This window comes from Pholis gunnellus, assembly GCF_910591455.1.
Source record: "Pholis gunnellus genome assembly, chromosome: 15".
In the NCBI taxonomy this organism is placed as follows: Eukaryota; Metazoa; Chordata; class Actinopteri; order Perciformes; family Pholidae; genus Pholis; species Pholis gunnellus.
The window spans coordinates 1,970,445-1,984,962 of NC_136542.1; the positions used below are offsets into that span (position 1 = coordinate 1,970,445).

The following is a 14,518-nucleotide window of genomic DNA, read 5'->3' on the forward strand; positions in this document are numbered from 1 at the left end:
AACTCCAGCAAATCGCTCAGAATGCGAGCAGCTCGTTAAAGTGAAATACCTCGATGGAAACAGTACCTGCAGCTGTTTGTTAAGGTCCAGGGTTCCACTGAACTCGTTAGTGATCTGGTGAACCGTCGCCTGGTTAGAAGTGAAGGCTGCATGCAACACATTTAGTAGCATCTGTTGGTTAAACACACAACACTGGGTCTTGAAACTGGTCATGCAAATGGAAAGTGTTTTATTTTTGAATAATCAGGAAAAGGATATTTCTGCATTTCAAAAGTTTACATATAAATATGTTAGATAAGTTATAAGATTCATTACGTGGAGGAACTGACTTATAAATGATACGATGTCTCACAGAGAGATAGTCTCAGTCTGTCAGGGTGTGTTGTGTGTCTGACCTGGTGCTTCGTCAGCTCCTCCTGCAGGTTTGTGAGCTGCTTCTCTCTGCTGGTCAGTGCGGACCGGACCACAGGAAGCACTCGACACAGATCATCCACACACTGCTGAGCACACTCTGACCCCAGGACACGGCTGACCTCTGACCCCTGAGAGGCCAGCTCACTGCCAAGGGTAGCCAGCTCTGCAGACAGAGCCTGAAAAGGAAATACGAGGAAGTTCCTTTATAGAGTTTGATTGTGGCATTGTTGTCCTTTGGGTCAGCAAACAGAATGTAACAATTAACTTTCATGACACTGTGAAAGGGTTCAAATTGTAAGACAAACACACGGACAAGCATCCCCTGCTTTATGGTCTGTTTGACTCTAAATGGACCATCATTCACTAAATGAACATCATGCTGTATTGAAGAAGACTTGAAACTAGAGATTGAGACCATAAACTCATGTTTACAATGTTTACTGAGGTAATAAATCAAGAGAGAAGTAGAGTCATTTTCTCATAGACTTCTATACAACCAGAGGAGTCGCCCCCTGGTGGACATTAGAGAGAATGCAGCTTTAACACATGAAGCTTTGGCTTCACTGTTCAGAACCGAAGGTTGCCGCCCGGTGGCACCAAGTAGTTCCCCTGGAAATGCGTCAGTGAGGGATATAAGTTATTATTTTCATTATCAATTAACCTGTCAATTCATAATTATTTATTATTATTATTTGGTTCATAGAATGTCAAATATTGTAAACGAGGCTGAGAGTCTAGACCCAAGCTAGCGGCTCTGTGAGGCTCTCATTTGCTTGAATTTAGGATTGGATAAATAAAAAATATTTTGACTCGATGATGGCGTTAAATGAAAAGTTAGTGATCAGAAGGAACAACAAAGTCTTTATATGAGATATTTCACACAAAGGAAAACAAATGAACCTCATGGTGGCGCTAGAGAAAAAGGTCAATGGATCACCAAAGTCAGAATGATGCATCCTCTGGGGACCATGAATGTCTGTATTTCAGTCTGGACCAAAGTAGTGGACCATCCTCTCATTTAAAGTGAATAAAACCAAAATGATTGTTTTGGTGAGTCCCACCTGCAGCAGCCTCCGCTCTGTGTCGCCCTCGTGTGTCGTCCCAGCAGGCGAGTGCAGCAGGCTGTTGATGGAGGACAGGGACAGGGACGTCCCGCGCAGGACGTGAAACAAACCCTCGTCCAGTGTCTGACGGCAGCCATCAGCACGGGAGGCCTGAAGACGGAGAGGTGAGTCAAACTATTAACAGTCCTACCAATGCAAGCATTTAGTCAGTCAGATGGAAACGCTGTGTCATCATGAATCAAGAGGAAGACGCTTCATCAGCCTGGCGTCACTCTTCTCTCACTATCTTTCATGTTGGTTGTTTCCTGCTCTTCTTTTGCATAAAGTGTGAGGTCAGTGTTCCCCGCGGTGAGCGATGAAAAGAAAAAAACATGCTGCTGGAGATTCCATCTTTCATTCTAGTCAAACAAAGAAATGTAGCTTTTGAAAAATCGATCGAAAAACTGGAGAGTTAGTTGTGTTTTGTACAAGCGGCACTTTTCTCCAACACGCCACAAACGGTTTGGTTTCTCCTGCTTTCATCAGGTTGATTCCAGTTTATTTGTTCCGTCTTAACTATTCGTCACTTACAGTCTGTGACGTTACAGGAGAAATAAATATTCGATGGAGGATCGACAAAAGGTTAAACCTGTCTACAAGCATTGACTTCACGTTTCAGAACCGGAGGTTGCCGCCTGCTAAGGACATCAGAGAAGCCTTTTCTAAAGGGGATGCACAGGGGTTAAGGATTAATAATGTAGGCGACTAATCATCTAGGGGGGCCCCCCTCGCATTCATCTCATGGCCCCTCGGGGGCGTCCCAGCATACATCTTGTCCTGACAGCGAGCCCCGTACCTGATCCAGCGGCTCGGTCGCTGTGATTCCCAGCTCTCTCAGGCGGCTGATGTGGGTTTGGAGCTCTTTCATGGTCTGTGCGCCAATCATGCGTCCTGCTGTTCCATCACTACGCCTCGTAGATGAGTCTGTCACCTTCAGAGAGAAAGAGACGGAGAGAGAGAGAGAGAGAGAGAGAGAGGAGAAGACACACGACTCCCATCAAGCCCTGCAGGACTCCCCATCACACCAAAGACACAACAAAGTGCCTTCTGCTCAAAGAAGGTGATAATCAAGCGTGCTGAGAGCACAGATTTTTTCTTTTCTCTTTTGTATTTCAAAAAAAAAAAAGCAAAAGTGATAATCAAGCACTTCAGCTCTCAAGACGAAGGCCTTTTACCTCGGAGGGAGGAAGCAGCCAGCTCTCCTCCAGAGCCAGCAGCCGGCTGTGAAGGCCGGCCCACTTCCTCTGAGCGGAGTCCTCCTCCGCATCGGCCTCAGCGGGAGGCGACCTGCAGGGAGGGAGAAGAGGCTGAAGATGAACTCTTCATCTTTCTTTCTCTGCTTGACGTCTATTATCGTCTCTTATGTCCGTTTATCGCTTCAAAATGGCAAATTACATTTTAAAATTGAAGTGCGTTGATTGGACAAATCTAATTAAACTACGTAAGAAGTTAGAAGACATACAATCAAATGTGACTTTCGATACTAAACTCTTCTTATATTTTGTGTTATTTCCATAATTCGACTGCAGCCTTATTCCCTGTTTATAAATACTTACACTCGTTTATAAAAGTTAGTTTATTTTAATAGAATTTGAGGTCTCAATAGAAGCACTTGTTAACGTTCAGATATATTATTGTGTCGGGAAAATATCAAAATTGGAAAGAAGAGACAAAGTAACATATTAAATATATCTTGTACCCTCTGTAATATACACTTAGACCAGATATACATAAAACAATAATGAGCCGGTCCGGTGCGTCACCCTGAACACAGCTGGCCGTGGTCCTCTGCTTCCTGGCTGTGGAGCCGAGTCCTGCTGCCCTGCCTGGCGATGGCCCGAGTCAGTCCTCTCTGTTCAGTCAGCTCCAGCTCCAGCTCCTAAACAACAACAACAACAACAACGATAACGTCAGTACTAATACCACACGTTAATAACACAAGTATAAGTCATTGAACGCGTTCTGCAAGTAGTGTAAGAAAATTTACAGACTGAGTTAAAATCGTGACTGTTATAAATGATACTTTTAGATCTTTACTCATGAATTATTTTGGTTGAGGCTCCTTTTTTATTATGAACTATTAGTTTCATTATGAATTAATCTGCTGATTCATTTCTCCATAAATCGATTAACTGTTTGGTTTGAAAATAGAGAGAAATGACGCCAGACTTACTCAGAAAGTGTAAATTTTTACACTTTTGTAAATTTGAAATTTTAAAATTGAAATTTTAAAATTTTGAAATTTTAAAAACAAATACAATTATTGAAATAGCCAATTCTTTATTATTTGATGAGCTTTTCATGTGTTTTTTGTGCAGAAATATTAGTTTGTAAAGTAACTAAAGCTGTACCATAAATGTCGTGAAGTAAGTTGTGAGTTGCTGGTTTAAATTCCAGAGCAAACTAGAAAGATTATAGACGGAGGAAGAGAAAGAGAAAGTTCCAGCGCCTGAATATCAGTAAAAATCAATACAGTGTTTTCTTTTACAAAGATCTAATACTGTCCAGAGCTTATATTTGTTCTGAGTGCATTGGAGGGTTTTAGTGTCTCATGCTGGTCTAATGAAGCTTGAACGGGATTGATGTTGTCAAATATAAAGATATGACATTGATGTATTGATATCGACTTCAGTATTTAATAATAACCCCACGGCTACCTTCTGCTGCTGCAGGCTGCTCTGTCTGAGCAGCTGGTTTCTGGGCGAGGAGAAGATCTCCTGAACGCTGCTGCTGCGCCTCAACGGAGGGCGACGCTCTGGATGAGGAGCCGGCGTCTGAGGAGGAGCGAGTGAAGAGGAGACACGAGAAGACGTGTTATGTCTTTGGTAGATTGAGGAACTCAACATGACACGTGAAAACACTCAACTTTTGACCTGTTTGAACCTGAAACAATAAAACATTACGAAGACAGCAACGCGCAGAACGCCGCCTCAGTTATGAAGGAATAAAAAGACTAAACGTAAAAGACGTGGATCTTTAAAGTTCAGCACTCAAAATACTTTGATTCTGACACTTGCATGTTTACAGAGACTTGTGACTTGACTTGCCTGAAACAACACAGACCTGCTTTAATGCAGAGAGGGAAACCACCAACGAGGAGCTGCTGATGGTTCACTAGTTACTAGAACTGTGACTTTGCCACACGTGCAGCATCTTTTTAAACGTGTAAACTTGAATGAAAATGAGTCAAATGAGAGAGAGAAAAGAAATGACTGACTTGTTCAGACTTTCATTGACCCACATTTGCATTTCATGGTTTTAAGCTGATAAAAAAAAAAGAGTGAAGTTGCACATCCAAACATCACACAACCACATGAAAACCAACACACAATCTAAAGCTGATGGCACCAAGAAAGAGAGACAAAAAATGACAAAATGCACAGCCGGCTGATTCTGACATACATCTACATCTTTTGACTTTGAGCTACATACATCGCCGTCACTACAACTTGTTCACCTGATGCAGTATTGTTTGCCCACAGCTTGTGTGTACCTGTTGCTGAGGCTCTCTGCTCTCCTCTCCCTGTCTGTCCCGCAGCAGCCGTTGGAACGAGACCAGGTTGGTCTTCAGGAGCTCCAGTTTGGAGGAGAGCCGCTCGGCCGCCTCGTCCGGATGACCGATCGCCGACAGGCCGGAAACCTTCTGCTCGATCTCCAGGAACATCTCCTATACATTAAAACACACACACACACACACACACACACTTTTAACCAGAGTGTATGTGCTGAGCAGGTCGCACATGTACGGAAGCCCTGAGAGCCAAGTGATAGAAAAACACTCTCTTGGGATCTGTTTTCAGAGTCTGATTTAAACTGTGTTTATGACTGAAGGACAGGTGGAGAACAAAAGGTTTGGACAGGATGATCTCTCTGAATTCCAGAAATTTTTTCTCAGGATTTGCTGTTGTAATACTAAATGTGGCCACAAGAGGCTAAAGTGCACCATCGCCCCATGTTCTAAATAGAACGTATACAATAACAATAAATAAATGAATACAAATGGTTCCTTTTGAGTGAGATTTCATTGCAGTTTGCAGGCTGGTCTCATCCAGCAATCGAAGCAATGCCTAAGAAAAGTAATGCAGATGCATTTGTAGATATCCCACCATTTTCTTGTTTAATGTTTTTCCACGCAACTTTTTGGCAAGATATCAGATATATATCAGATATCATACAAAACCAGTGAATGAGGATACGTTGCAAGTTATGCAACATTACCATCATATAATTCTTTTCAATAGAAATCTACTTTAATCTAAAGGAAGACAGTGATGCACTTCAACCTCTTGTGGCCGTAATAAGTGTTACAACAACAAACGGCAGAAAGAAACGTGATCTTCTCTCTGTGACGGTCAGGTGTGACTGATGCAGCCCAGAGGTTCATACGTCATGTTTGAGTCAGATCTGGGTCAGACCTGGGTCCTCTTTAGTCTCTGTGAACAGGAGACCAGATGTCATCGCTGTTTGTTTGCTCACAAAGCTTCATTGAAACGTGACGCGTTCAGCCTGTGAAACTTGAATGAGGCTCTGGTTTCATCCTCTGGGTCACAGCTTTGAATGAAGACACAATAAGGAAGCCTGTGAGGGCGCGACTCCATCCAATGAAAACTATCGTATCACAGACGGAAACAAACCGATCCTCAACATTTAAATATCAAGTCCATGACCGACAAGCTTTATGGAAAATAACAAAGCACATCTACTCATGTGCAGAACCTTTAAGTACTGTTTTGAGGTACTTGTACTGCACAGTTACTCTTTATATTCACATTTTACATTAAACATGAAATAAGAGCGTAAAATATGGATGTTGTCAACATGTTGCCTGACAGAGAGTTTTAGAGAATTGACTTATTAAATCATCTAACTGATGTGAAAGTATGAAAACAAACCCAAACGTATGCAGAACACGATGGGAACGTTTTAAAGGAACGTTGGATGTCTCCCTCTGATTTCATGGATGATTCTTCTGGAAGCAACAACAACTAAATACGAAAGGAATTCTTTGATATTGTTGGTTTTTTGCTGTTTTTCTACTAAAGAGACACTACAGATATGCAAATGAGGCATTATCTAATGGTAACTATTGGTGAATTCAGGAGAAATCTACAGACGCAAACAGACAAAGTAGTGAAAGAAACACCTGAATGTGTATTTGGGATGTTTTGGAAGCAAAATAAACCAAACTCTCAAAAATGAATCGCTGCATATTGTCCTCGTAGTGCTTGAATAAACTTCTTATCCTTTCGGATTATCAGAAAAGAGGAAATGTGTTGTGTAGCTCATGAAAGGTTGACGCTGGACAGCAGAAGCAACAAAGTGTTATTTGACAAATATTCAATATGAATTCTCCATCAGTGTTCAAAGTAACTCAGGCAGCAGAGGTCTGCTCTCTGTTTTCATGTGTTGATTTTGTCGTCATGGAGCGTTGGCAGAGTTGAAATCTATGACATCTGATTGGTCGATTTCTCAGATCTTTGACAGTTTGGTCTCCACCTCGCTTTGCCCTCAATGCAAATAGCAGCAGCTGACATTCAGTGTTTGTTCATCTGTGGATGTCTTTTGTGGGTTGATGGTAAACACAGTGAACACTGGAGGTATTTAACTAAAGCATTACTCTACGATACGTTCACAAAGAGCGGACTCTAAAACGCAGAGAACACGTCTGATGTTTGAGTTCATGTTCAGTGAGACGTTGTTCTTTCACTTTCTCTTCTACAAGCAGACTCAAAGCAACTTCAGAGGCAACACAATCAGAGCAGGCGAGGGTTAATGATCTGAGCTGCATCTGGGTTTTGACCTCTGAGCTGCAAGAAACGTCATTTTGCAAGATCTGAAACAGTCGGCAATGATTTGGAAACGATCCGTGAGTCATATTTTGCTCTCGACACGACATTGTGCAACTTGAAATGTTAGTAAAGTCACGTGACTCGCCCGGTGACCCGGGGTTGTTACTATTCTGAGCTGCTTGGTGTAACAGCAGCAGCCTTATTGTCTCAGACTGTTGATCTGAACAACGAGTTAAACTTGAAGTATGTCCTCTCAGGTGACTTTTAATTGCTCTTTGCACTCTATGCACAAAGTGGAAATATTGTGTGTTAGCAAACTATGTAACGTTACTGTCATTCCTTAACTTTTGGCTACAAATTCATTTTGATCTGCAGTAATCTCCCACGACTGCTTTGAGTCCAGTTCAGAAGGCTTTTCACCGCCAAAGCTTCTGCTTTTTATCTTGTTTTCACTGATGTAAGATACAAAAATAAATATACCGGACGACCCTCTCTACCCCATGAACCACGGCCGCCCCCAATTACAGGACAATTCCCCTTCTTCAGGCCTCTTAAACATACAACACTACAACTAAGACAGAAGTCGGTCTTTGGTCGACCTGTGACGAGCCGTCTCACGTTCTCATGTTTCATTCTGAGGGTTCACGAGCCCAAAAGGTTAAAGAGGGTATTTTCCTAGATAAGAGCTCCGCGATATTAAAATCGTGCTCATTAATTTGATGTCAATTTCTAAGCAGACATTTCATCTTGTCAAAATGTCATAAATAAGAACCAATTTATTTTTATCACACAGCAGCTCAGGAAGCAGGGATTCAGGTAATTGGCAAAGTGAACGATTTAAAATTGAGGTTAAGAAAAGACAGAATATACTGACATCACTTTTATAGTCATTATTTAGATTCACATAGTGGTTGCTGGTCTTCCTGGAGTTAACATATAACAATAATACAAATAAAGCAAAAAAAATCACCGTTTAAAACGTGATAAGATCGAATAAACCAAAAATAAACCAAATAAAGAAAGTCATTCTTCAAAAGAAAGGATTAAAAACACAATGAAAACAACAGATCATATGTAGAAAGTTCAAACCTTAACTGAAACTAAACTCTATGAGACATCAGAACTCCTCAGCCTCATTTAACCCAGTTGGACCTCACTGTGGATCTTTGACCTGAGAGTCCAGGCAGTGACCCGGTTCCTCCCGGGGGCGGGGCTTTACCTGGCAGGTGAGGAGTTGCTGCTCCACGCTGTCCTGCATGGCGGACGAGCCAGCGGCTCCGCCGGCTACCGGGCTCCTCCGGGCTTCCTGCAGCCACAGCTCCAGCTGGCCGACTCTCTGCAGGCACACATGGAGGACGCCGCCTTCTCGGGGGCGGGGCCCAGACCGCGGCTCCTCCGGGACCTGGGACACAAACACAAACACACACCCGGCTGAACCTCTGCGCTCCAGGGTCACAGGCTGAGCGCTGCACTGGCTTTAAGTTGTGGCTCTAATATTGATCCAGACAGACCATTCTGCTTCTCACACCTCAACCTCCAGCCCTCTTTCCTCTGCCTGGTTCTCTCTCTTAGTTTCTCTTCTCTTTCCCTCCCTCTCTGCTCCACCCACCTGTGGCAGAAACCACTTCCTGGTTTCCTGGCTGGGCTCCAGTGACACAGCGACTCTTTGTCACAGGGAGATGGAGGCCTCAGGCTGCAGGGGTGGAGCTGCGACTCACCATACACACACTTCTCTGCTTCCTCCTCACACTGTTTACAGCTGCCAATCACCTAGAGGTGTCTTTAAACTTTTTAAAGACTGAATTATGAGCATTTTGCACGATGCAAGTTGGAAAAACTCACATCAAATGTACAGTTGACCAGCGAACAAGTAAGGGTTTGAGGTGAACACCAAGAGTCAACAAATGTGCTTTGACTCAAACATTCTTTGATGTGAATACACAGAGCGCTCCATTTGTTACTGTTGTCTCTACTAAGTCTATATATGCAGAGGAAATAGGTTTACTAACTTCTAACTTCAGATGAAAAAAGAATAATGAATGGTGCGTCAATTCATTTAGAAAGTCATGAGAGGCATGTGGTGATGCATTTTTAAAGTCTGATCGACATCGTGTTCTTAGCTTTAGAGCAGGTGAAATGTGGTGTTAACAGCAAATCTTTCTATGTTCCTTACATTAAAATTCATCTGTGAAAACACTTGAATGCTTTTAAGAACCTGTAGAGGTGGTGCACTTTAGCCTCTTGTGGACAAAATAAGTATTACAACAACCAACATTGATCCTCACAAAAACAATCACATGACAACACTTGTTACACAGATGGAAAAAATATTAACTTAGAACATGTTTATTTTTTCACCTAATTTAGGCCACAAAATAAGTATTTTAAAAGTACAAAGTAGACATTTTAGCTTACAAATCAACTTCTAGATTTTTATATTTTTTTTAAAGTGCCCCTCTTGATATTTCCTACTTCTCTGTAAATACAAAATGCAATAAAAATGCATTGAAGGTAAATGCAAGTGAGAGAAATAGAGCATTCACCGGCTTTGATGGTGCAACCGTTGTATTATTGGTCAAACATAAAAAATCAGGTGGTTATCTTGTAATTTCATTTTAGTCCATCAGTGAGTTATTTACTCCTGCTCGGTTAGAGGGTTAGGAGGAGGACGGTGCTTTCTGCTCGTGTGTTCATGCTGAAACCGTGGCGTCTGAGTGGGATCTTTTATTTTTTTTTTAATTCTCTTACCGAAGCAGCTGCAGGACGCCGGCCCTCAGCATCGTCCTGATGCTGCAGTCTGAACGTGCAGGCGGGGGAGGCTGCAGGCTCTGAGGCTTCTGCTCGTTCTGCTGGTGTTATATGTGGCTGAGATGTTGCGTATGCATGTAGTGCTGCTGCTGTTAGAGGACTTCTGGGTTTTACCAGAACTTCTCCAGATGTTGGCAGGACTGGCCGCATACCGCTGTCCACCTCACTGCTCTCTGGTCCTACAGCTGTTACAGCTTTGACTCCCTCACTAGGTGTGTGCGCGTCCTCAGTGGGTGTCTTTTGGGCAGGTGTGTGTGCTCTCTGTGTATATACTGTCCTCAGCCCCTCTGGGTCATCCCCCCTCCATGCAAGCCCCCTCTGTCCCTTCATGAGCTCCTGACACAAGAGAAAGAGAGACGGAGGAGTGGATCACTGCTGCGGGTTTATTTGTGTTTGTGCTCTTGTTTGGATATGTAGACAGAATGGAAAAGACACAAGTGGAACAATGTACAAAGTACAGCACATGCCATGTAACGTAAGACATCTCAGTACCGCTGCTTCCAGGTGAAAACCTCGTATTATTATTTTTCTTGGATTGATATTGATGAAATTATAAATAAGCCTTAAAACTATTTGCACAAGAGCAAGAAAAACAATATATTTTTGTATTATTTGAGTATAAGAATTTGGAGTTACATGGTTTTCACCTGCCAACAGCTGCGTGTTAATCAGTAATCATGTCAAACCGGTGCATTTTCATGGCCAACAGTCATCTAAGAGAAGGCGACTTTCTTTAAGTATAAAATCTGCGCTGTGGAGAATGAAAGTAAATCCTCTGATTCATAACAAAGCGGGAATCTTTCTCTCCCCCTGCCAGGCAATGACTGAGCACTTTAATCAATAAACTCTGTAAACAACAATTTATTATCATGTTCAGCTTATGGAAATTCAAATGGCAGAAGCGTGTAAGCAAGCAAGTTTTATTTTTACAAACAATGCTCCGCATTTGCTGGTAAATGAGCTCAGATAGCAAATGAAAGGTGAACAATCAAAAAGGCAAAACTAGTTCAAATCACCATTCATCACAAAATATGTCTATTAGTACACTTTGTTTCTGCCTTTTATAAAAAACATTTTAACCCATCAGAATTAAGGTCCATGCAAAAGCTTATTAGAGACCAAAAACCTTCCACCCGACATGCTAACTAGCCCCAGTCTGCTGTCTGTCTGTTGGTAAAATAGAAACCCCGACAACCACATAGCTTCAAAAATAATGTGCTTTGTCATCTTGAACCACATGAAGGATGAAGCCTTCAAGTGAACACACGTTATTTCGGAAAAAATAATCTTTGGCACACATCTGATGAGCTTTATTTCCTTAGTCCTGTCCTGCAGTAAGACACACTGATTCAAATTTAAAAACTTCTGGAGGCCAATGTCTAGAATATCTCTGCCATGTAAATGCACTGAGGGTTCAGACATCTCAAGAAGAACCTGAAGGACCAGACTCCGTGCTAGAATATTTCAGGTGCTCTAGGACTTGGTTCTAGGAAAATTAGGGTTCTAGGTTTGGTTCTATAGAAGGTGATGAGTTTGGTTGTAGAGAAAACGGTTTTAGAAAACAAAGAAGTGACTTGTTCTACAAGGATTCTAGACACTAGTAGAGAAGGAGGATCTAGGTTTGGTTCTAGAACATGTGAGGAGTTCGGAGGTTTGGTTGTGGAAAGAAGCATCGGTTCTAGGAAGACATGACGACATATTGAGCTCTAGATTTGAGTGTAGAAGAAGGGCATCTAGACTTTGGCCTAGAAGAATTAGGGAATCCCACAATAAGTACTAGTAGAAGATTCTAAATGAAGTCCTGAAATCTAGGCTTGATTCTAGAAGACTTAGGGAGTTCTAAGGCTGGCTCTAGAAGAGATCCTTTGGAGATCTACAGGTTATACTGTTAATAGACAACTGAGCTTTAGACTTGTGTCTCGGAGACCTGGATCTATCTCTACTTTTGTTTCTTGTAGAAGAAAGGGGATTCTTAAGTGTCCTCTTTGGTATTCTAGAAGACATCTAGGCATAATTCAAGAGGCATTTAAAGACTAGATGAAGGTGGGAGATCTAAGATCGGTTGTAAACATTGGTGTTCTAGACTTGGTTCTAGAAGGAATGGCAGGTCTGAACACATGGGGATCCTAGGGTAGGTTCTAGAAAAGGTTGGAGGCTCTAGGATTGGTTTCAGAATGAATAAATGGGAGTTGTTTGATTGGCTCGAGAGAAACAAATTTAAAAAAAAGTATCTGATTCTAGAAGAAGCAGTGGAATCGAGGCTTGCTTCTAGAGGGTGGCCTTTCTGCACTCAGGTCTTCCAGAAGCTGAAAGTCAAATGCTTTGAACAAGAAGAAGTTCTAGATCTAGGAGACTACACATCTCTGCTGGGGCCCAGAGTCGGACTTGGAGACTTTAACGGTGGAGGCTGAGGTGTTTACCATGCTCTCAGGCAGGGACTGAGTTGTGACTGTGCCCGGGGGCTTTGATAAAGCTTCAGATGAACTTGCTTCAGTGGGGCCCTCAACATCCTGAAGAAACATGAGGCAGGGTTAGAAGATCAGTCAGGTCAGTCAGTTAAACACGAGGATCATTTAGTCTTCAGGGTCACCACGAGATATGGATTCACACAGTTACTGGTACACTCTGTTAAGGAATTATATTACATCATGTTATTGACATTGTTATATTGTATAATCTTCTGTACTGAAAAACAAATTCAATGGTTCTCATTGGTAGTTTTTTAAAACTAACTGAGTTTTCTACCCCGTCTGCCCTCCCTTTTTAAAAAAAAGGTACATGATGTGAAAATCTGCCATGTGTGTGTATGTGGATGTCCAATCAGTGTTGATGGTAAATGTTGATTGAAGCAATAAATTCCTAATTGCTGCTATATTGACCATGAAAGCAGAGTTCTCCTGCTCTTAGATTGGCAGTGCCTACATGTACCAGGATGCATTGCACATGAGCTTCTGACTATCTTCAGCCCATGTTATATATTCAGCTGAACATCCAAGTCATCCAAAATACTACAAAATGTATCCTCTGCACTCGTTTTTTTGAAAACTTAGCTATTTTTTCAATACAAAATGCAACTTTATTTACACAATAGAACTGTGAACAGGTTTAGAAAGCTGAAAAACGACGGTCGTTCTTCCTGCCTCCAACTCCGTCACAGTCGCATCAAACAACGGCTCTGGATGAAGGAAGAACTGCAGATTTTGCAGCAGCACACTCAGGATTCTGGGTCAATACAGCAGCACTGAGGAATTTATTGCATCAATCGACTACATATACCTTCAACACTGATTGGACGGCCACATAAAACGAGGCAAATATTCTCTTTAAACAGCGGAGCACTGTAAATAAAAGAGTTGTTGAGTAGTAGTGGTGTAATGGATGCTTGTTGATCCGTACGGATCCCCCTCACGGTCCAACATGCATGTGAACCGCAGATTAATGACACAGTTTAACGTTAACCATCACAGAGTAAAATAAAGATTCACTGACGATCATTATCCGTTAATATTCAGTAAAATATGTGATCAGGGCATCATTTATGTTTCTTTGTAAAGAACTCATCTTTTTTAATTGAGAGATAAAGTAACGTTAGCAGCACAAAATACAGTCTCTTGTGCTCTAGTGACTGAGGGAATATAAACCACAGTGTGTGTGTTCATGGTGATGAAGGAACAACGGTGAGTTTTAATAGTGTTTAGATTATAACGGAGCTCTAGAGAATATCAGGCTGGAATCTTTAGTGGGATCGATTCATTGTTGGTTTTGGTTTTGTTGAAAAGCTTTGTTACCAACATGAAAATAGATAATATCACCAGAGTTATCCTATTAAAAGTTGAGTTACCTTTCTATCTTCTCCAGTCTGTCCAGTGGCACCTTCAGTCTCTTCTGGTACGACCACAGGTACCTAACACCAACAACGACATATATATTTACCGTCTATACAAACAACCACAGCGATATCTTTAATGGCTGACAGAGAGGAAGATGTTGGTGACATTTCATGAGTTAAAATAATTCATTTTTACTCTCCAGCACCACAAATTACAACCACTGTTCAACACTGCTCTCTAGAGGCAGAACAAAATCCAGAAACACGTGTGCAGGGAGGTTAAAGTAGAAGGTTTGTGGAAGCAGCTGATGGTAGTAGAGGTGAGGGGAGGTGAGGGAACTCATCACGAGCAGTGATGAGGAGAACGGGGTGACCCAGGTCGAGAAAGGTCAGATCTTATAGTTGTTAGAAATGATTTATTTGGAACCAGATTGTTGTGATTTATGCCAGTGGAATTAGTCATATGGCCTCAGGTGTATTAGCAATTTTAATGAATGTTTTCCTATAATCTACCTCCCACCTACATTGTAAGTTGCTGACCTTGGGTCACAAGGATCTCGGGGGGGGGGGTTAAA

At 41.9% G+C, this 14,518-nt stretch overlaps 2 protein-coding genes across 21 annotated transcripts in view; both read right to left on the reverse strand.

The window, feature by feature from the left end:
- Window positions 1-10,435, reverse strand: part of LOC306707364 (nesprin-2-like) — a 54,528-nt gene extending 44,093 nt beyond the window's left edge. For 7 of the 11 annotated variants that reach the window (XM_079174782.1, XM_079174783.1, XM_079174787.1 and 4 more), the window contains exons 1-10: window positions 10,055-10,435; window positions 8,526-8,708; window positions 5,011-5,184; window positions 4,175-4,291; window positions 3,281-3,396; window positions 2,693-2,804; window positions 2,314-2,448; window positions 1,476-1,628; window positions 396-590; window positions 67-171 (exon numbers count right to left, since the gene is read on the reverse strand). In XM_079174782.1, the coding sequence (XP_079030908.1) occupies window positions 67-171; window positions 396-590; window positions 1,476-1,628; window positions 2,314-2,448; window positions 2,693-2,804; window positions 3,281-3,396; window positions 4,175-4,291; window positions 5,011-5,184; window positions 8,526-8,708; window positions 10,055-10,264 (1,500 nt within the window). In that variant the 5' untranslated portion in view covers window positions 10,265-10,435. Of the gene's footprint in view, window positions 1-66; window positions 172-395; window positions 591-1,475; window positions 1,629-2,313; window positions 2,449-2,692; window positions 2,805-3,280; window positions 3,397-4,174; window positions 4,292-5,010; window positions 5,185-8,525; window positions 8,709-8,817; window positions 8,883-10,054 lie in introns of those variants that run through there. The other 4 variants (XM_079174780.1, XM_079174788.1, XM_079174789.1 and 1 more) reach the window with 3 other exon arrangements.
- A 490-nt stretch (window positions 10,436-10,925) lies between these two features.
- The window catches only part of syne2b (spectrin repeat containing, nuclear envelope 2b), a 91,238-nt gene continuing 87,645 nt past the window's right edge, over window positions 10,926-14,518 (reverse strand). For 9 of the 10 annotated variants that reach the window (XM_079174770.1, XM_079174774.1, XM_079174778.1 and 6 more), the window contains 2 exons: window positions 13,956-14,018; window positions 10,926-12,624 (listed from right to left, as the gene is read on the reverse strand). In XM_079174770.1, coding sequence (XP_079030896.1) covers window positions 12,460-12,624; window positions 13,956-14,018 — 228 coding nt within the window. In that variant the 3' untranslated portion in view covers window positions 10,926-12,459. The remainder of the gene's footprint in view (window positions 12,625-13,955; window positions 14,019-14,518) is intronic. The other variant, XM_079174777.1, reaches the window with a different exon arrangement.